This window comes from Callithrix jacchus, chromosome 17 (genome assembly GCF_049354715.1).
Source record: "Callithrix jacchus isolate 240 chromosome 17, calJac240_pri, whole genome shotgun sequence".
NCBI classification, from domain to species: domain Eukaryota; kingdom Metazoa; phylum Chordata; class Mammalia; order Primates; family Cebidae; genus Callithrix; species Callithrix jacchus.
This window is the reverse complement of record NC_133518.1, coordinates 67731276-67749010: the sequence shown is the minus strand read 5'-3', so window position 1 is coordinate 67749010 and position 17735 is coordinate 67731276. Positions and strand designations below refer to the sequence as shown.

Here is a 17735-nt window from a genome sequence, read left to right as displayed (position 1 = left end):
ATACCATGCATTATGATCATTGTGCAGCTGGTACCTGGACTTCTACAGTGGAAGAGCCATTAATCAGATAGCAGAGGCAAGATTTCAGGGTACAGAGCGCTTACACATACCTTTGCACTGATTTGTGTTTTTGTCAAGAATTGCCTTTGTAGATACAATTTTTCCATACCTGAAAGAGAGACAGAAAAAAAATCCATGTTATTATAATCCAGTGAAGACACTCAAAACACCCTAATGAACACTGGGGCACAAACAATTGAGCATGGATAAACTAAGGAAACAAGCTCTGAATTCCCATTTCACACCTGGGTGATTTCCTTTCACCAGTTCTTTGTAACTTAGGAATGTTCTTCTCTATGTAAGCAAAGGGTTGAGCTCCCAAAATAAACTTTTCAGGCTGTCACAGGCAACCAAAAGAGGATCACATGTGATTGTGATCATAGTAACCTGCACCCTGCAGATCCATGGAAGAAAGCATGGACCTAGGTGCTAGACTGAACGGGGTCTGCGTCCAGCCTTGACTCTCACCCTGTGTTGTAACTGTATACAGTTTCACCCAACTTCACTAATACACAATTTCTTCATCTGTAAAAATGAGAAACTAAATATATCAAATCTCCTGGTTCAATTAACCTTCATGTCTTCGGGAGTCCACTAAATTAGGCTCCAGGAGCAAGGTAATATAGTAGTTAAAAGAATATACTGGGGCACCAAACCACCATGGCTCAGATTCTAATTTAGTTTGCATATATCTGGTTGGCTAAGTAAGTAGTATGTGCTCTTTGCGTCATTTGATCATCTATACTGTTATTATAATGTTATAAATATATTTACTTAATTGTAATGAATTATTTATATTTGTAATGATATAAATATTTTTGTAAGTATATAAGATTAGGATAATCTTGTCTTCTTTACAGGGTCCTTGTGAAAGTAAAATGGGTTTACCTAACATGCTAAGGACAGTGGCTGCAACAGAGTAAGTGTTCATTAAATGTTAGCTTTTCTTTCAGTGATCCTCTCCCTGCTATCAGCTATATAAAAATATCTCCAGCCCTTGGCATTCTCTGAAAATGATGAGAAGTAGAAGGGGGTAAAGACTCTGTCCTGAAATATTCAAACATTAGTAGACTGTCAAAATCGTCCACCGAGAAAACTGAAAGGCATAGTTATTTGCTAAAAGATAATATACATTTACAATTTACATTGTTAGTTTTAAATGTCAGGGATTTCATTATGTTCTCACTCTATCTAGTTGTGTAGACACTCACCGTTCAAAGCTATTTTGTTTGTTTCATATTATCAAAATGCCTGTTACCTCATGCCTATTACCACACAAGATTATTCTCTTTAAAAACTCCCAATCCCCCCTTTCCCATCCTCCCAAAAACACTCTTTTTGGAGCTCTATTTCACCCCAAGAGTTTCTCTGTTGGGAAAATAATCAGCAAAATAATATCATATCTGAACAGTCTCTTTTCTAGACAATGATTCGTGGTACCTACAATCACACCCATTAACTAGCTGTAATGTTTACTAGGTTTGAGCTATTAAGGTAAATAAATATTTGAAAAATTATATGTATCTTAAAGTAGAAAATAAGACACAAGAAAAGAAAATGCTACTACATCTTTTTTTTCCATACCAAGCACCATTAATACAATATGTGAGAAGTAAAAATCAGAAAAAGAAAAAAAATTAGAACAGGTGTAACTATCTTACACCAAGCACATAAAACACTTAAGACAAAAATCCTTCTTAATTGGTTTCTAAAGGTGTTCCTGAAATTTTATATAAGAACCTTCTAAATTGAAATTTAGCTCTGTCTTAAATATGAAATTAAACACTACTGTGTTGTATAGTGAATTACAACTCACAACTGGACTATCAACAATAGTCAATGGCATGCATATTGTCCTACTATATCAATATTACAGGAATGTCCTCTACTTCATTAAATATAGCATATCTAGTCATTTTTACAGCAAAAAAAAAAAAGGTCAAATGTTTTCTTATGGAAAGTATTTGTGAGTATTTTGACAAGTAACTTTTTTATAAACAAAGAAAATGAATTTTACTTCTCAGAAATTATTACCACATTACTATAAATGGAAAATCACACACGCAGTCCAGAAAAGCAAACCGAGTTATTTCTTGACTTCCTTATTTCTAAACACTATCTAGGCAAGACTTTCCAATAGCACAGAACCACAAAACAATGAAACACAACTCAGAGTATTTGACGCAATATCTGCTATGACTGGAGTAAAAGGGATTTCATTCCATGGCTCTGTTACAAGATTCTGCATTAACAATTAATCGGCAAACCTAGAACATGCTTTAAACAACAAAAGAAGGTACTTAATGGGCCACTGGTTACAGTTCGTGTCTGAACTCTCAGGATGACAAACAGGTACTTCCTGCATGACTGGTTCTGTATTCTTCATGGTCTGCAAAGTCAACAACTGATGTAGGTAAATAAGATTTAGATTTTTTTTTTTTTTTTTTTTTTGAGACAGGGTTTCACTCTTGTTACCCAGGCTGGAATGCAATGGCGCGATCTCGGCTCACAGTAACCTCCGCCTCCTGGGTTCTAGCAATTCTCCTGCCTCAGCCTCCCGAGTAGCTGGGATTACAGGCACGCACCACCATGCCCAGCTAATTTTTGTATTTTTAGTAGAGACGGGGTTTCACCTCATTGACCAGGATGGTCTCGATCTCTTGACCACATGATCCACCTGCCTCGGCTTCCCAAAGTGCTGGGATTATAGGTGTGAGCCACCGCGCCTGGCCTAGATTTTTTTTTTAAAAAGACCTAACCACCATAAACACAAGACTCACAAATATAACGTACCTGTGAAATGATGCTTTTGTCAAAATATACTAGTAGATTATAATGAAAACTATTCTACAGGTTAAAAGTACATAATTTTATACACTCTGAAGGAAAATACAGATTTCCGAAGTAAAAAATATTCCTTCATGTATAGAACTTCTTACTCTTTCCCTTCTTAGGGTTTGGATTAAGACCTTAAGGTTTCATAAAGTTTTTCTTTATGCCACCGACCAGTGGAAACAAAAATCTAATATTAGAGAAAATTATGAGACCAAATTCCTGAATAATGCCTGGAAATAGACACCTGAGCACTGGTCCCATGTGCCTCCTGGCTCTGGAAGCTTTCAGACAAATGCAATTCACTTCTCTATCCTTTCATTTCCCACAGCTAGAGGAGATAAAATACTATCCACAGTCTACTTCCCTGGGGGTTTGAACTTCTCAGGGGAAACAAATAAATGAAGTAAACACATTTTATGCTATAATTCTTTCCATGTGGGCCTTCTCCAGCTAAGGTAAAAAACCCCATACGGCAATGTAAGGATGCTTTTTGGCATATAAATATGCAACCCCATACCTACATATTCACCGACTATCCTGAGTGCTCATATATTCTACAAATATAGCCAGGTGTCTAATAACATTTTCTTTATATTCTAAGAGTATGCTTTAAAAGAATAGCTCTTCTACAGTAACTATTTGCTTATTGTAACTGAATTTTATAAATTTATATATTGTCTATCAACTCTTTAAAATACTTTTACCCTAGCTTGTCAATAAAATTTTCATATTTATTTATTTTAAACAAATAGCCAGTTATTTTCTGGCATTTATTCTTAGTCTTAAACAGCATCTGAGTCAAACTATATTTGCTGATACACTTGATTATTCCACATACAAGCCTAATTTAAACTAATGGCATCTTTTATTTTCAAAGTTGAAGAGAAAATAGAGCTATTATGGGTCTACTCTTCATGAATTATGAAGACATCAAATTGGTGGCATCTTTCAATAAAGAATTTATTTTTAAACCTTTTTGCTGAATCACCCACTGTGTATATTAATTCAGAAAATACAGGCAGAGACTGAAAATAGAGTCTCCGCAGTCAATTAACTCTCAGCTAACTCATTTTTCACATGCCTTCTATATTGATACCAGACTAGAAAAAGGTATCACATTTATTTAATGGATGAAACATTATCCTTTTAGCAAATGTGGTTGTTTGCCTTCTTCTAGATGGCTCATTCATTCTTCGGCATTTGGGGATGGTAATGGAGCATGTCTGTAGCTTTAGGGACCCAGCTGGAATGTGGCAGGGCTATCTTTGTGTCTGATGGAATACATCAGCCAGTTTTCACCTCCATGTTTACAACCCATTTATACTCTGAAGCATTAACAAGTTCAATCTATGAATGAGTCGTCACAGCCATGCATAATTGTTATGGACTGAATTTTGTCTCTTCAAAGTTAATATGTTAAAATTGCAATCCCCACTACCTCAGAATGTGACTGTATTTGGAGATAGAGCCTTTTAAAGAGGTAATTAAGGTAAAATGAGGTTATGCGATAGGACCTAATCCAATGTGATTATTGTCCTTATAGGCAGAGCCAGGCACAAAATCACCATGTGAAGTCATAGAGAGAAGACAGCCATTTATAAAAGGAGAGAGGCCTCAGAAGAAGCAACAGTGCCAATACCTTGATCTCGTACTTCCCACTTCAAAACTGCAAGAAAATGCACGTTCACAAAGCCACCCAGTCTGTGGTACTTCGTACTGGCAGCCCTAACAAACTAACACAATAATCTTTTCTCCAAGGCCTCCTGAGCTTTGCGAAAGGGAACAGAGGTAAGAGGATTCATCAGGCAAGACTCCTTTTTAGAACGCTTTGCTCAGTGATTTTGCACTTGTCCCCTCCAAGCCTTTATCTAAGACCTGCAAGCTCTTTCTCATCTAACATCTGTGTATGACAACAGAAACCTAGAAGTATCAGAGTGTTACAAAGAGCAGACAACAAAAAATCCAGAACCTGGACCTTGGTCTTGTCATCTGGGCAGTGTTTCTCTCCCCCAGTAGACAGCCAAACTCTGTAATCATGTCCACATCAAGTAAATTTTACATGTCTATTGTGCAAACTAAAATATCTTTTATTAACATACCACTTGGGGTTAGTACCTTGCAAAGAACACAGAATAAGACTATCCAGCTGGGAGATTTGAAGAAAAGTTCCTAGAAGAGGAAGTGTTTGAAGAAGGGGCAATATATTGTCAATGAGGAATGATTTGTATGTGTTTTAGAGATTAGAAAAACAATTGTTTTCAAAAACATGAATTTTTTTCAGGTCAATATATTACTACTTAGCAAATTACTATTTCCATGCTACAAATAGCTTCACCAGGAACCTAGGGCTATAAGAAGCATTTCGAGTTTGTACTCAAAAGGAAGTGGTTCTCAGTATCTAATGGGCAGCAGAACCTCTTGGGGGCCTATTAACACAGGTTGCTAGACTCTATCCACAGAATCTGACTCAGTATATATAAGGTGGGCCTGGAGAGTTTGCATTTCTAACAAAATCTCAGGTGAGGTTGATACTGCTGATGGTGCTTTGAGAACCACTGCTCCAAAAGACTAACATGCAAACAGCAAAGAACGTGGTTTGTTATTTGCAATACTCCAGAGACTAAGATGACTTTCTATGTATATGGGGAACTACTTTAAAACTTCAAACAATTTTTTGTTCATATAATGCTTTATATTGAAAATGGTAGACTGGGTGTGGTGGCTTATGCCTATAATCGCAGCACTTTGGGAGGCAAAGGTAGGCGGATCACAGGGTCAGGAGTTTGAGACCAGCCTGACCAACATGGTGAAACACCGTCTCTAGTAAAAATACAAAAATTAGCCAGGTGTGGTGGTGCATGCCTGTAATTCCAGCTACTCAGGAGGCCGAGGCAGGAGAATCACTTGAACCTGGGAGGTAGAGGTTGCAGTGAGCAGAGATCATGCCAATGAACTCCAGCCTGGGCAACAGAGAAAGACAAAAGAAAGAAGAGAGAGAGAGAGAGAAGGAAGGAAGGAAGGAAGGAAGAAGGAAGGAAGGAAGGAAGGGAGGGAGGGAGGGAGGGAGGGAGGCTGCAAGGGAGGCAGGGAGGGAAAGAGAAAGAAAGAAAAGAAAAGAGTAGACTGTGAAGCTTTTCAGAATTTTGCCTGATAATATTTTTCATTTAGTCAATATACTAGCAACTTACAACTCAAGTATAGCTGCTTTGAAATTTGTTTTCAGATACCTTCTGGAAACAAAGTCCAAAGAAAACACTGGTGATACCTATGTAAACCTCTTTTGCCACTTAAAATAACTAGTTGCTAAGTAGTAGTCTGATTGAATTAGAGTGAATCTTGTCAGGAAAATGGCGAGCAGATAATGATCAGCAACTGGTTTGTGCCCTTACTTGTTCTTTAATTAGAAATAGATATAAATCCGGCACAAAAATAGCAGACCAAATATGCATACTTTTAAGTTCTAAAATCAAAAGAAAATCACTAATTTGGTAGTTCTTAGAATGAGTAACTCTTGGGCTATACTTTAGGTTATATAATTGTATTACGCAGTTTGGAGATATATATATAACCTGTCACCGTAGCAAAAGTTTATGAGAAAGGGATTTTCATACCAAGACAGTCAGAAATCTCACATCCATCTGAGTACTTTCTACAACTGATTCCAGTGCATTTCCGCATATTTAACGTTCTATTTTGTTTGTTTGTTTGAGATGGAGTTTTGCTCTTGTTGCCCAGGCTGGAGTGCAATGGCATGACCTTGGCTCACTGCAACCTGCGCCTCCCAGGTTCAAGTGATTCTCCTGCCTCAGCCTCCCTGGTAGCTGGGATTATAAGCATGCACCATGCCGCCCTGTTAACTTTTTGTATTTTTTGTAGAGGTGGGGTTTCTCCATGTTGGTCAGGCTGGTCTCAAACTCCTGATTTCAGCTGATTCATCTGCATTGGCCTCCCAAAGTGCTGGGATTACAGGTGTGAGCCACCATGCCTGGCCACTAACATTCTTTAATATTTGATCAACTAGGAGACTTCCATCAAGATGGGCTAATAGGAACAGCTCTGGAGTGCAGTTCCCAGTAAGAGTGATGCAGAGGCAAGTGATCTCCACATTTCCAACCGAGGTATGAGGTTTATCTCAATGGGACTAATTGGAGAGTGAGTGTAGCCCAAGAAGGGCAAACTGAGGCAGGGTGGGTGCTACTTCACCTGGGAAGTGCAATGACCCAGAGAACCCCCACCCTGACACCCAGTGGAGGCCATTGGGGACTTTTCTGGCCACTCTGTCACTCCAGTTCAGATACTGCACTTTTCTCACCATCTTTACAGCCCACAGACCAGATGATTCCTGCCAGGCCAACAAGTACCACAGGTTTCCAGAACAGAACTGGGTGGTCTTTTCAGCAGGTGCCAGGGTTTCTAGCACAAATCAGGCAGCTGTTTTAGCTGGCACCTGGAATGTATGTGAGACAGAGCCCCCCCATTCCCCTGAAAAAAAGGGGGTTGAAGCCAGGGAACCAAGTAATCTGGCTCAGCAGGTCCTATCCCCATGAAGACCAGCAAACTGAAACCCACTGGCTTGAGAGTTTCACCTCCAGCACAGCAGTTTGCGCTCAACCTGGGACAGTCCAACTCAGTTAGAGGAAGGGTGTCCACCATTACTGAGGTAGTCCAGGATTACTGAGGCAGTCTGCCATTACCAAGGCAGCTCTAACCTTACCTGTGTAAACAAAATGGCAAGGAAGTTTAACAGCAGCTGGACAGAGCCTGTAGCAGCTCAGCAATGCCTCTGCAAGCAGACTGTGAACAGACTCCCTCCTTGCTGGGCAGGGCATCTCTGAGAAAAGGCAGCAGCATGTCAGGGACTTATAAATAAAGTCCCACCTTCCTGGGACAGAACACTTGAGCAAAGGGCCGGTTGTGAGTTCTGCTGCAACAGACTTAAATGTCTCTGCCCAGTAGCTCTGAAGGGAACCATTGAGCTCACAACACAGCACTTGAGCTCTGATAAGGGACAGACTGTTTCAAAGGGCCTTTTGACCCCCCATATATCCAAAGAGACACCTCATACAGGAGAGCTCTGGCTGACATCTGGTGGGTACCCTTCTGGGACAAAGCTAAGAGAGGAAGGAACAGGCAGCAATCTTGCTGTTCCAGGCAAGAAAAGTCTGGAATGGACCTCCAGCAGTCCTGCAGCAGAGGGGCCTGACTGTTAAAAGGAAAACAAAAAAAAAAAAAAAAAAAAAAAGAAAGAGAAATAGCTTCAACATAAACAGAAAGGACATCCACTAAGAGATCCCATCTGAAAGTTTCCAACTTCAAAGACCACAGGTAGATAAATCCCTGAAGATGGGAAGAAACCAATGCAAAAAGGATGAAATCACCAAAAACCAGAATGCCTCTCCTCCTCCAGGGGATCATAACTCCTCACCAGTAAGGGAACAAAACTGGATGGAGAATGAGTTTCATGAATTGACAGGAGCTGGCTTCACAAGGTGGGTAATAACAAACTTCTCTGAGCTAAAGGAACGTGTTCTAATGCAATGGACAGAAACTGAAAACCTTGAAAAAAAGGTTAGACGAAATGCTAACTAGAATAACCAGCTTAGAGAAGAACGTAAATGACTTAGTGGAGCTGAAGAATACAGCATGAAAACTTTGTGAAGCATACACAAGTTTCAATAGCCAAATCAATCAAGCAGAAGAAAGGATATCGGAGACTGAAGATCAACTCAATGAAATAAAACAAGAAGCCAAGATTAGAGAAAAAAGAGTAAAAAGAAAGAAACAAAGCCTCCAAGAAATATGGGATTATGTGAAAAGACCTAATCTATGCTTCACTGATATACCAGAATGTGACAAGGAGAATTAATTCAAGCTGGAAACACTCTTGAGGATATTATCCAGGAGAATTTCCCCAACCTAGCAATGCAAGCCAGCATTCAAATCCAGAAAATTCAGAGAACACCACAAAGATATTCCCCAAGAAGAGCAACCCCAAGGCACATAATCACCAGAATCATCAGGGATGAAATGAAGGAAAAAATGCTAAGGGCAGCCAGAGAGAAAGGTTGGGTTATCCACAAAGGGAAGCCCATCAGACTCACAGCAGATTTCTCGGCAGAAATCCTACAAGCCAGAAGAGAGTGGAGACCAATACTCAACATCCCTAAAGAAAAGAACTTGCACTCCAGAATTTCATATCCAGCCAAACTAAGCTTCATAAATGAAGGAGAAATAAAATACTTCACAGACAAGGAATTGCTGAGAGATTTCATCACCACCAAGCCTGCCTTACAAGAGCTCCTGAAGGAAGCACTAAACATGAAATGGAGCAACAAGTACCAGCCACTGCAAAAATGTACCAAATGGTAAAGACCATCAATACAATGAAGAAACTGTGCCTGCTAAGAGGAAAAACAACCAGCTAGTATCAAAATGGCAGGATCAAATTCACACATAACAATATTAAACTTAAATGTAAATGAGCTAAATGCCCCAATCAAAAGACACAGCTGGCAAATTGGATAAACATTCAAGACCAATGGGTGTGCTGTATTCAGGAGACCATCTCACGTGCAAAGACACACATGGGCTCAAAATAAAGGGATGGAGCAAGATTTACCAAGCAAATGGAGAGCAAAGAAAAGCAGAGGTTGCAATCCTAGTCTCTGATAAAATGGACTTTAAATGAACAAAAATCAAAAGAGACAAAGAAGGGCATTACATAATGGTAAAGGGATCAATGCAACAAGAATAGCTAACTATCCTAAATATATATGTACCCAATATAGGAGCACCCAGATACATAAAGAAAGTTCTTAATGACCTACAAAGAGACTTAGACTCACACACAATAAGAGTGGGAAATTTTAACACTTCACTGTCAATATTGGACAGATCAATGAGACAGAAAATTCATAAGAATATTCAGGACTTGAACTCAGCTCTGGACCACGTGGACCTAGTGGACATCTACAGAACTCTCCACCCCAAATCCACAGAATATATATTCTTCTCAATCCCACATCACACTTATTCTAAAATTGGCCACATAATTGGGAGTAAATCACTCCTTAGCAAATGAAAAAGAATGGAAATAATAACAAACAGTCTCTCAGACCACAGTGAAATCAAATTAGAACTCAGGATTAAGAAACTTACTTAAAACCACACTACATGGAAAGTGAACAACCTGCTCCTGAATGACTACTGCATAAATAATGAAATGAAGGAAGAAATAAAGATGTTCTTCAAAACCAATGAGAACGAAGACACAGCATACCAGAATCTCTGGACACATTTAAAGCAGTGTCTACAGGGAAATTTATAGCAATAAATGCCCACATGAGAAGTGAGGAAAAACTTAAAATCAACACTTTATCATCACAATTAAAAGAGCTAGAGGAGAAAGAGCAAACAAATTCAAAAGCTAGGAGAAGACAAAAAATAACTAAGATCAGGACAGAACTGAAGGAGACAAAGACACAAAAAAACCTTCAAAAAATCCATAAATCCAGGAGCTGGTTTTTTGAAAAGATCAACAAAATAGACAGACCACTAGCCAGACTAATAAAAAAGAAAAGAGAGAAGAATCAAATAGATGCAATAAAAAATGATAAAGGGGATATCAGCACCAATTCCACAGAAATACAAACTACCATCAGAGATTACTACAAACAACTCTATGCACATAAACCAGTAAGTCTTAAAGAAATGGATAAATTCCTAGACAATTATACCCTCCCAAGACTAAACCAGGAAGAAGTTGAAACCCTAAATAGACCAATAACAAGGTCTGAAGTTGAGGCAGCAACTAATACCCTACCAACCAAAAAAAGTCCAGGTACAGACAGGTTCACAGCCAAATTCCACCAGATGTAAAAAGAGGAGCTGGTACCATTCCTTTTGAAACTATTCCAAACAATACAAAAAGAGGAAATCCTCATTAACACTTTCTATGAGACCAACATCATCCTGATACCAAAACGTGGCAGAGAAATGCACAAAAAAGAAAATTTCAGGCCAATATGCATGATGAATATCAGTGCAAAAATCTTCAATAAAATACTGGCAAACTGAATGCAAGGGCACATCAAAAAGCATATCCATCACTATTAAGTAGGCTTCACCCAGGGATGCAAGGCTGGTTCAACATATGCAAGTCTATAAATGTAATTCACCACATAAACAGAACCAAAGACAAAAACCACGATTATCTCAATAGATGGAGAAATGGACTTCGACAAAAATTCAACAGCTCTTGATGCTAAAATATCTCAATAAACTAGGTATCAATGGAATGTAACTCCAAATAATAAAAGCTACTTATGACAAATTCACAGCCAATACCCTATAGAAAGGACAAAAACTGGAAGCATTCCCTTTGAAAACTGGCACTAGACAAGGATGCCCTCTCTCACCATTCCTATTCAACACAGTATTGGAAGTTCTAGTCAGAGCAACCAGGCAAGAAAAAGAAATAAAGGGTATTCACTTAAGAAAAGAGGAAGTCAAATTTTCTCCATTCACAGATGACATGATTGTATATTTAGAAGACCCTATCATCTCAGCCCAATATCTCCTTAAGTTGATAAGCAACTTCAGCAAAGTCTCAGGATACAAAATAAATGTGCAAAAATCACAAGCTTTCCTATACACCAATAACAGACAAACAGAGAGCCAAATCACAAGTGAACTCCCATTCACAATTGCTACAAAGAGAATAAAATACCTATGAATGCAAGTAACAAAGAATATGAAGGACCTCTTCAAGGAGAACTACAAACTACTGCTCAATGAAATAAGAGAGGACACACAAAGAGATGGAAAAACATTCCATGCTCATGGTTCAGAAAAATCAATATTGTGAAAATGGTCATACTGCCCAAAGTAATTTATAGATTCAATGCTATTCCCATCAAGCTTCCATTGACCTTCTTCACAGAACTGGAAAAACACACCTTAAACTTCATATGAAACCAAAAAGAGCCTGCAAAACCAAGCGAATCCTAAGCTAAAAGAAAAAGCTGGAGGTATCATGCTACCTGACATCAAACTATACTACAAGGCTACAGTAATCAAAACAGCATGCTACTGGTACCAAAACAGAGATATAGACTAATGGAACAGAACAGAGGCCTCAGAAGTAATGCCACACATCTACAAACATCTGATCTTTGACACACCTGACAAAAACAAACAATGGGGAAAGGATTCTCTGTTTAATAAATGGTGTTGGGAAAACTGGCTAGCCATGTGCAGAAAGCTGAAACTTGACTCCTTCCTGACACCTTATACAAAAATTAACTCCTTATGGATTAGAGATTTAAATATAAGACCTAACACCATAAAAACCCTAGAGGAAAACCTAGGCAATACTGCTCAGGAAATAGGCATAGGCAAGGACTTCATGACTAAAACACTAAAAGCAATGGCAATGAAAGCTAAAATAAACAAATGGGATCTAATTAAACTTCAGAGCTTCTGCACAGAAAAAGAAACAACTATTAGAATGAACTGGCCACCAACAGAATGAGAAAAAAATGCTTGCAATCTACCCATCTGACAAAGGGCTAATATGCAGAATCTACAAAGAACCAAAAGAAATTTACAAAAAAAAAACCCCATCAAAAAGTGGGTGAAGGATATGAACAGACACTTTTCAAAGAAGACATTTATGTGGCCAACAAACATATGAAAAAATGCTCATCATCACTGATGATTAGAGAAATGCAAATCAAAACCACATTGAGATACCACCTCATGACAGTTAGAATGGCAATCACTAAAAAATTTGGAGACAGATGCTGGAGAGAATGTGGAGAAATAGGAATGCTTTTACACTGTTAGTGGGAGTGTAAATTAGTTCAACCATTGTGGCAGACAGTATGGCAATTCCTCAAGGATCTAGAAATAGAAATACCATTTGACCCAGCAATCCCATTATTGGGTTTATACCCAGAGGATTATAAATCATTCTTATTTAAAGACACATGCGTATGCTTGTGTCTTTAATACCTATGTTCATTGCTGCACTGTTTTACAACAGCAAAGACATGGAACCAATCCATATGCCCATCAATGATAGACTGAATAAAGAAAATGTGTCACATATACACCATGGAATACTATGCAGCCACAAAAAAGGCTAAGTTCATGTCCTCTACAAGGACATGGTTGAATCTGGAAACCAATATTCTCAGCAAACTTTTACAAGAACAGAAAACCAAACATGGCATGTTCTAACTCATAAGTGAGTGTTGAACAATGAGGACACATGGACACAGGGAGGGGAACACCACACTCTGGGGTCTGTTTGGGGAAGAGGGGTTAGAGGAGAGATATAAGGGGGTTGGGATACTAGGGTGGTATAATATTAGGAGAAACACTTAGGTGTAGGTGACAGTGGGATGGAGGCAGTAAACCACCATGGTATGTGTATACTTATGTAACAATCCTGCAAGATCTGCACGTGTACCCCAGAACTTATAATTTAAAAAAAAATAAAATCTCAAAAAAATATTTGCACATGTAATATAGAAAGAGGATGAGGTTTAGAATCAGTTAATATAGACATGAATCTGAATTCTACCATCCATATGACCTAGGGCAAATTACTCAACCCCTCAACACCTGTTCCTTGATTTGTATAATACAATTTCTATATTCTGCTTTCTATAGCAACTGTAAAAATGAAATAAAATAGTATGTATCAAAACTTCTAGCACAGTGTGTGACATGTTAAAATTGATTCCTTTCCCTTATTAAACCCTCCCTTATTTCCTCTACATTTACTTTATAGCATAAAATGGTTAACTCAGATACTACTATCTTACAACCATTTGATAGAGCAAGCATGTCCCAGTTCAGTGCTTCCAAAGGCCTTAAGGAAGCACATGATTTAGCATTTATGCTTTCTAACTTGTACTCCAAGTCACTTCACAGTTTCTTCTTCACTCAGTCTCCTCCTGGCAATACCTAATTACTTGCTCAGCCTGTTCTCCAGGCCACTGGAATGCTGTCTCCATTACCTACCCAGATGGTTGTCCCTCCTAACCTTTCCACCAGAATCCACCACTCTACTTCAGTACCTCTGTCCTACCCTGTTTTCTATTTTCTCCTTTCCTGGCCATCATCCAAGACAGCCATTATACCTGGCTGACCACATCTTGACCCTGGCATTTCTTGTTCTCACTGCCATCAGCTCATTTATTCTACAGAGTTGACCCTGAACAGTACCCCATCTCCAGAACCATTGGCCTTCTAGAGCCAAACCATGTAGTATCAATTCTCAAGTTTTTCTGTAAGTGGCTGTCAGATTTTGGAGGTTTTAAATGCCTCTCAGTTATTCATGGATCTCCCTTTCAAAGCCTCTCATCTCCACCCCAAAGTCTTTCATTTAGTTGGCACCTACTTTTATAACACTTCCTAGAAACCAGAACTTTTTCTAAGTTCTCTACATTTTTCAACTCATATTAATCACTGCAACAAACCCATGAGGTAGGCACTGTCTCTAGCTGCATTTTACAAATAAGGACATGGTGCCAGGGTACATAACTTTCCCAGGGTCACATGACTAGAAAGTAGCAAAAGCAGGATGCAATCTCAGACAGAGTGGCTTCAGAGCCCAGACTCTGCCAACACTTAAATATGTTGCCTCTCAGCTCTAGCCACATGCCATTCTCCTATCTCAAAAGAAAGCTACTGCTTCTCTTTTTATCTCTAATTAGTATTCATCCCTGTCATGTCTGTGATCTGTTTCCCTGTGTTTCACCTATAGTTCTCTGAAATTTACATTCTTTTTCCCCAATGCCAGGGCTATTTCCCCTCTGCCTGCCCTTAAACATTTGCAAATCCTTTCCTTCCATACACTGGTTATCACTGGGTTTCTCTCTTTTCATTTACTGCCAGACTTTTCTTGAATGATTGCTCTATTCAATCTACTTCTTTCCTTGAATTATCCAATTTCTGCTTAATTCCTAAACACTGAATTCTATCTGTTGGAATAATACTTTGCAAAGTAACCAGTAACTTTCTAATTGGAAAAAATATTCAGTTAATAGAATTGACTTCTTGCTAAGATTTGACCTCCTAAATACCTTCCTCTTTAAATATCCTTCCCTTGGGATCCACCTTCACCTGGTTCTTGTTGTTTTTTTTTCTCTCCTGCCTATACTTTTTCCCTTATCTCCATCACTTACCCCATCTCTTCCATCATGTTCCGGACAGTGTGCATACATGAAGCTAAATCCTCAGTCTACTTGAGTTTTGGTGCCATAATATCCATTACACTAATAATTCTCAAAGTGTAATGTGCATTGGAACAACTGGGTGATTCCTCATAACTCTAGGGCCTCAACCTCAGAGTTTCTGATTCAGTCTGTCTGAGACGGGGCATGAGTTGATCCTAGGAACACGGTATAAGAACAATTATATTAGAAATCTCCTTTATTATCATGCTGTGATTTTCCATTTCTTTGTGTTTCACACTCACAGTTTCTTCTCCAGATCTGCCTTCACCCTCAATGCTCAGTCCTGAATCTCCAGTAAAGAGTTATTAGATATTTCTCTTTGTATGCTGAATGATCATTTCAAATGACACAAGAAAGTTCAACTCACTATCTTCCCTCTTTTCTCTTCTCTGAAAGTATTTTTAGGGCAGAAACTAGTCAGGTATTGAAATGGGTACTGGCTAGAGACTGCGATGACCTTGAGAACTTACACTTCAATTGAAGGGACATCTGCTTGTCAGTTCAACCAATATTACCATAAAGAAACATGGCCAGGCACGGTGGCTCATGCCTGTAATCCCAGCACTTTGGGAGGCCAAGGCGGGCGGATCACGAGGTTAAGAGATCAAGACCATCCTGGCCAACATGGTGAAACCCCGTCTCTACTAAAATACAAAATTAGCTGGGTGAGGTGGCATGTGTCTGTAGTCCCAGCTACGCGGGAGACTGAAGCAGGAGAATTGCTTGAATCCAGGTGGAGGTTGCAGTGAGCTGAGATTGCGCCACTGCACTCCAGCCGGGAGCCGGCAACAGAGTGACACTCTGTCTCAAAAAAAAAAAAAAGAAAGAAAGAAAGAAAAGAAAAAAGAAAGAAAGGAAAGAAAGAAAGAAAGAAAGAAAGAAAGAAAGAAAGAGAGAGAGATGTAATCCCAGCATTTCCAGGCCTTCTGATTTTTTTGAAAGAAATCTTGATTTTTAGGCAAAATTTTCCAATGTTTTCAAGTTGGCTTAGAGATTGTACAAAGCAATCTAAATGTCCAATAAAAAATGTCCAAGTTGACTGAGGCTGAGGACTCTGTGATCTTGGCACTGTTGTCCAACTTCCCCTTTTCTTTCTAAATAATACAGGTTCTTCAAAACTAAACTGTATGTTCTGACTTATTTGATCACCAATATTTCTCTCAAATCTGAATAGCTGCTGTGCTCACAGCCTATATAAAATCACCCAGTTCTTAACATTTATTATTTGTTATATTGTCTGTTGATTCCCCCATGAAATTTTCTCTTCAATGAAACCTCATTTTAAAAAGGCCTGGATTGGTATAGAACTTGATGCATAATAAGCCTCCATGAACATCTTTTAATTTCTCAGTAATTTTTATGGACGTGACAACTTTTTCCAGATCAGAAACACCCATTAATGATTAGATTACATGTATATACACATTGTATATGTATGTGTGTACATATATATGTTATACACACATATATACACCTTATATATGCTATTAACTGAATACCTTGTGACAGAGAACAGTTGATATTTTATTACAAAATCTCATGACTACATAATTAGTTGATATTGTTTTCATTTTTTTAACATGAAATAATTAAATTTAGGTATATTATGTTAGCTGACCAAGTTCACACTGTGCTTAATTACATTGTTTATATTTAAATTCCATTACATTTGGCTTCAAAATCTCTACTCATTCCTTGATTTCATTCTGTCTCTACGTATAATGAATAAGCTCAGATAAAAATCAATCCTCTGGCCAGTCAAGAGGCCACAAAAAAAAGTGTAAGTTTGTAAATTTTGGACATGACTAGTCCTCTAAGAGGCAAAACATGTTACCAACATTCTTCGCAAATAATATAGCTGCATATTTACCACTGATTGTTAGAACTCCCTTCTAAAGAAACTTTTTCCTTGAAGAAGCTTATGGTCTCACAATATGTAGCACATTCTAGTACAGCTGTGTCTCTAACATCAACTGAATAAGTAATGGTAAACATAGCTTCACAGCAGAATTTACATTTGGTATTTGAGAAGACATCAAATCTGATTCTGAAAATCCTGTCATCATCTGCAGTCTCAGTATTTAAGAGACAACTCCATTAAATCTGCAACATATGTAACCATTTTCGGAGCCACATTTTCAGTAGAGTGGAAGTCAGCTGTTTACAGCACACTCTTGGTGCTACAGTACCAATGTCTATATCTTCCCAAAATGCATATGTTGAAACCCAATCACTATTATGATGGTGGTAGGAGACGGGGCCTTTGGGCGGTGATTAGGTCATGAGAGTGGAGCCCTGAAGAATGTGATTAGTGCCCTTACTAAAGAAAGCCCAGAAAGCTGCCTTCTCACTTCTACCATGTGAGGACAAAGCTGGAAGGTACCATTTAGGAGCCAGTCAGTGGGGCTCTCATTAGACAATGAACCTGCTAGTGCCTTCATCTTGAACTTCCCAGCCTCCAGCAGTTTGAAGAAATCAATTATTGTTTTTCATAAGCCACCAGGTTTGTAGCATTTTGCTATAGCACCCAAATGGATTTAGACACTTGGTTCTCCCTGTATCGGCAAGTACAGTTCCAAACATATTAGGTTT

The 17735-nt window shown here is 38.6% G+C and overlaps 1 protein-coding gene across 39 annotated transcripts in view; it reads right to left on the bottom strand.

Moving 5' to 3' along the window:
* Window positions 1-17735, bottom strand: part of RBMS3 (RNA binding motif single stranded interacting protein 3) — a 1216467-nt gene that overhangs the window by 531039 nt on the left and 667693 nt on the right. For all 39 annotated transcript variants that reach the window (XM_078354431.1, XM_078354435.1, XM_078354437.1 and 36 more), the window contains one exon: window positions 111-169. In XM_078354431.1, coding sequence (XP_078210557.1) covers window positions 111-169 — 59 coding nt within the window. The remainder of the gene's footprint in view (window positions 1-110; window positions 170-17735) is intronic.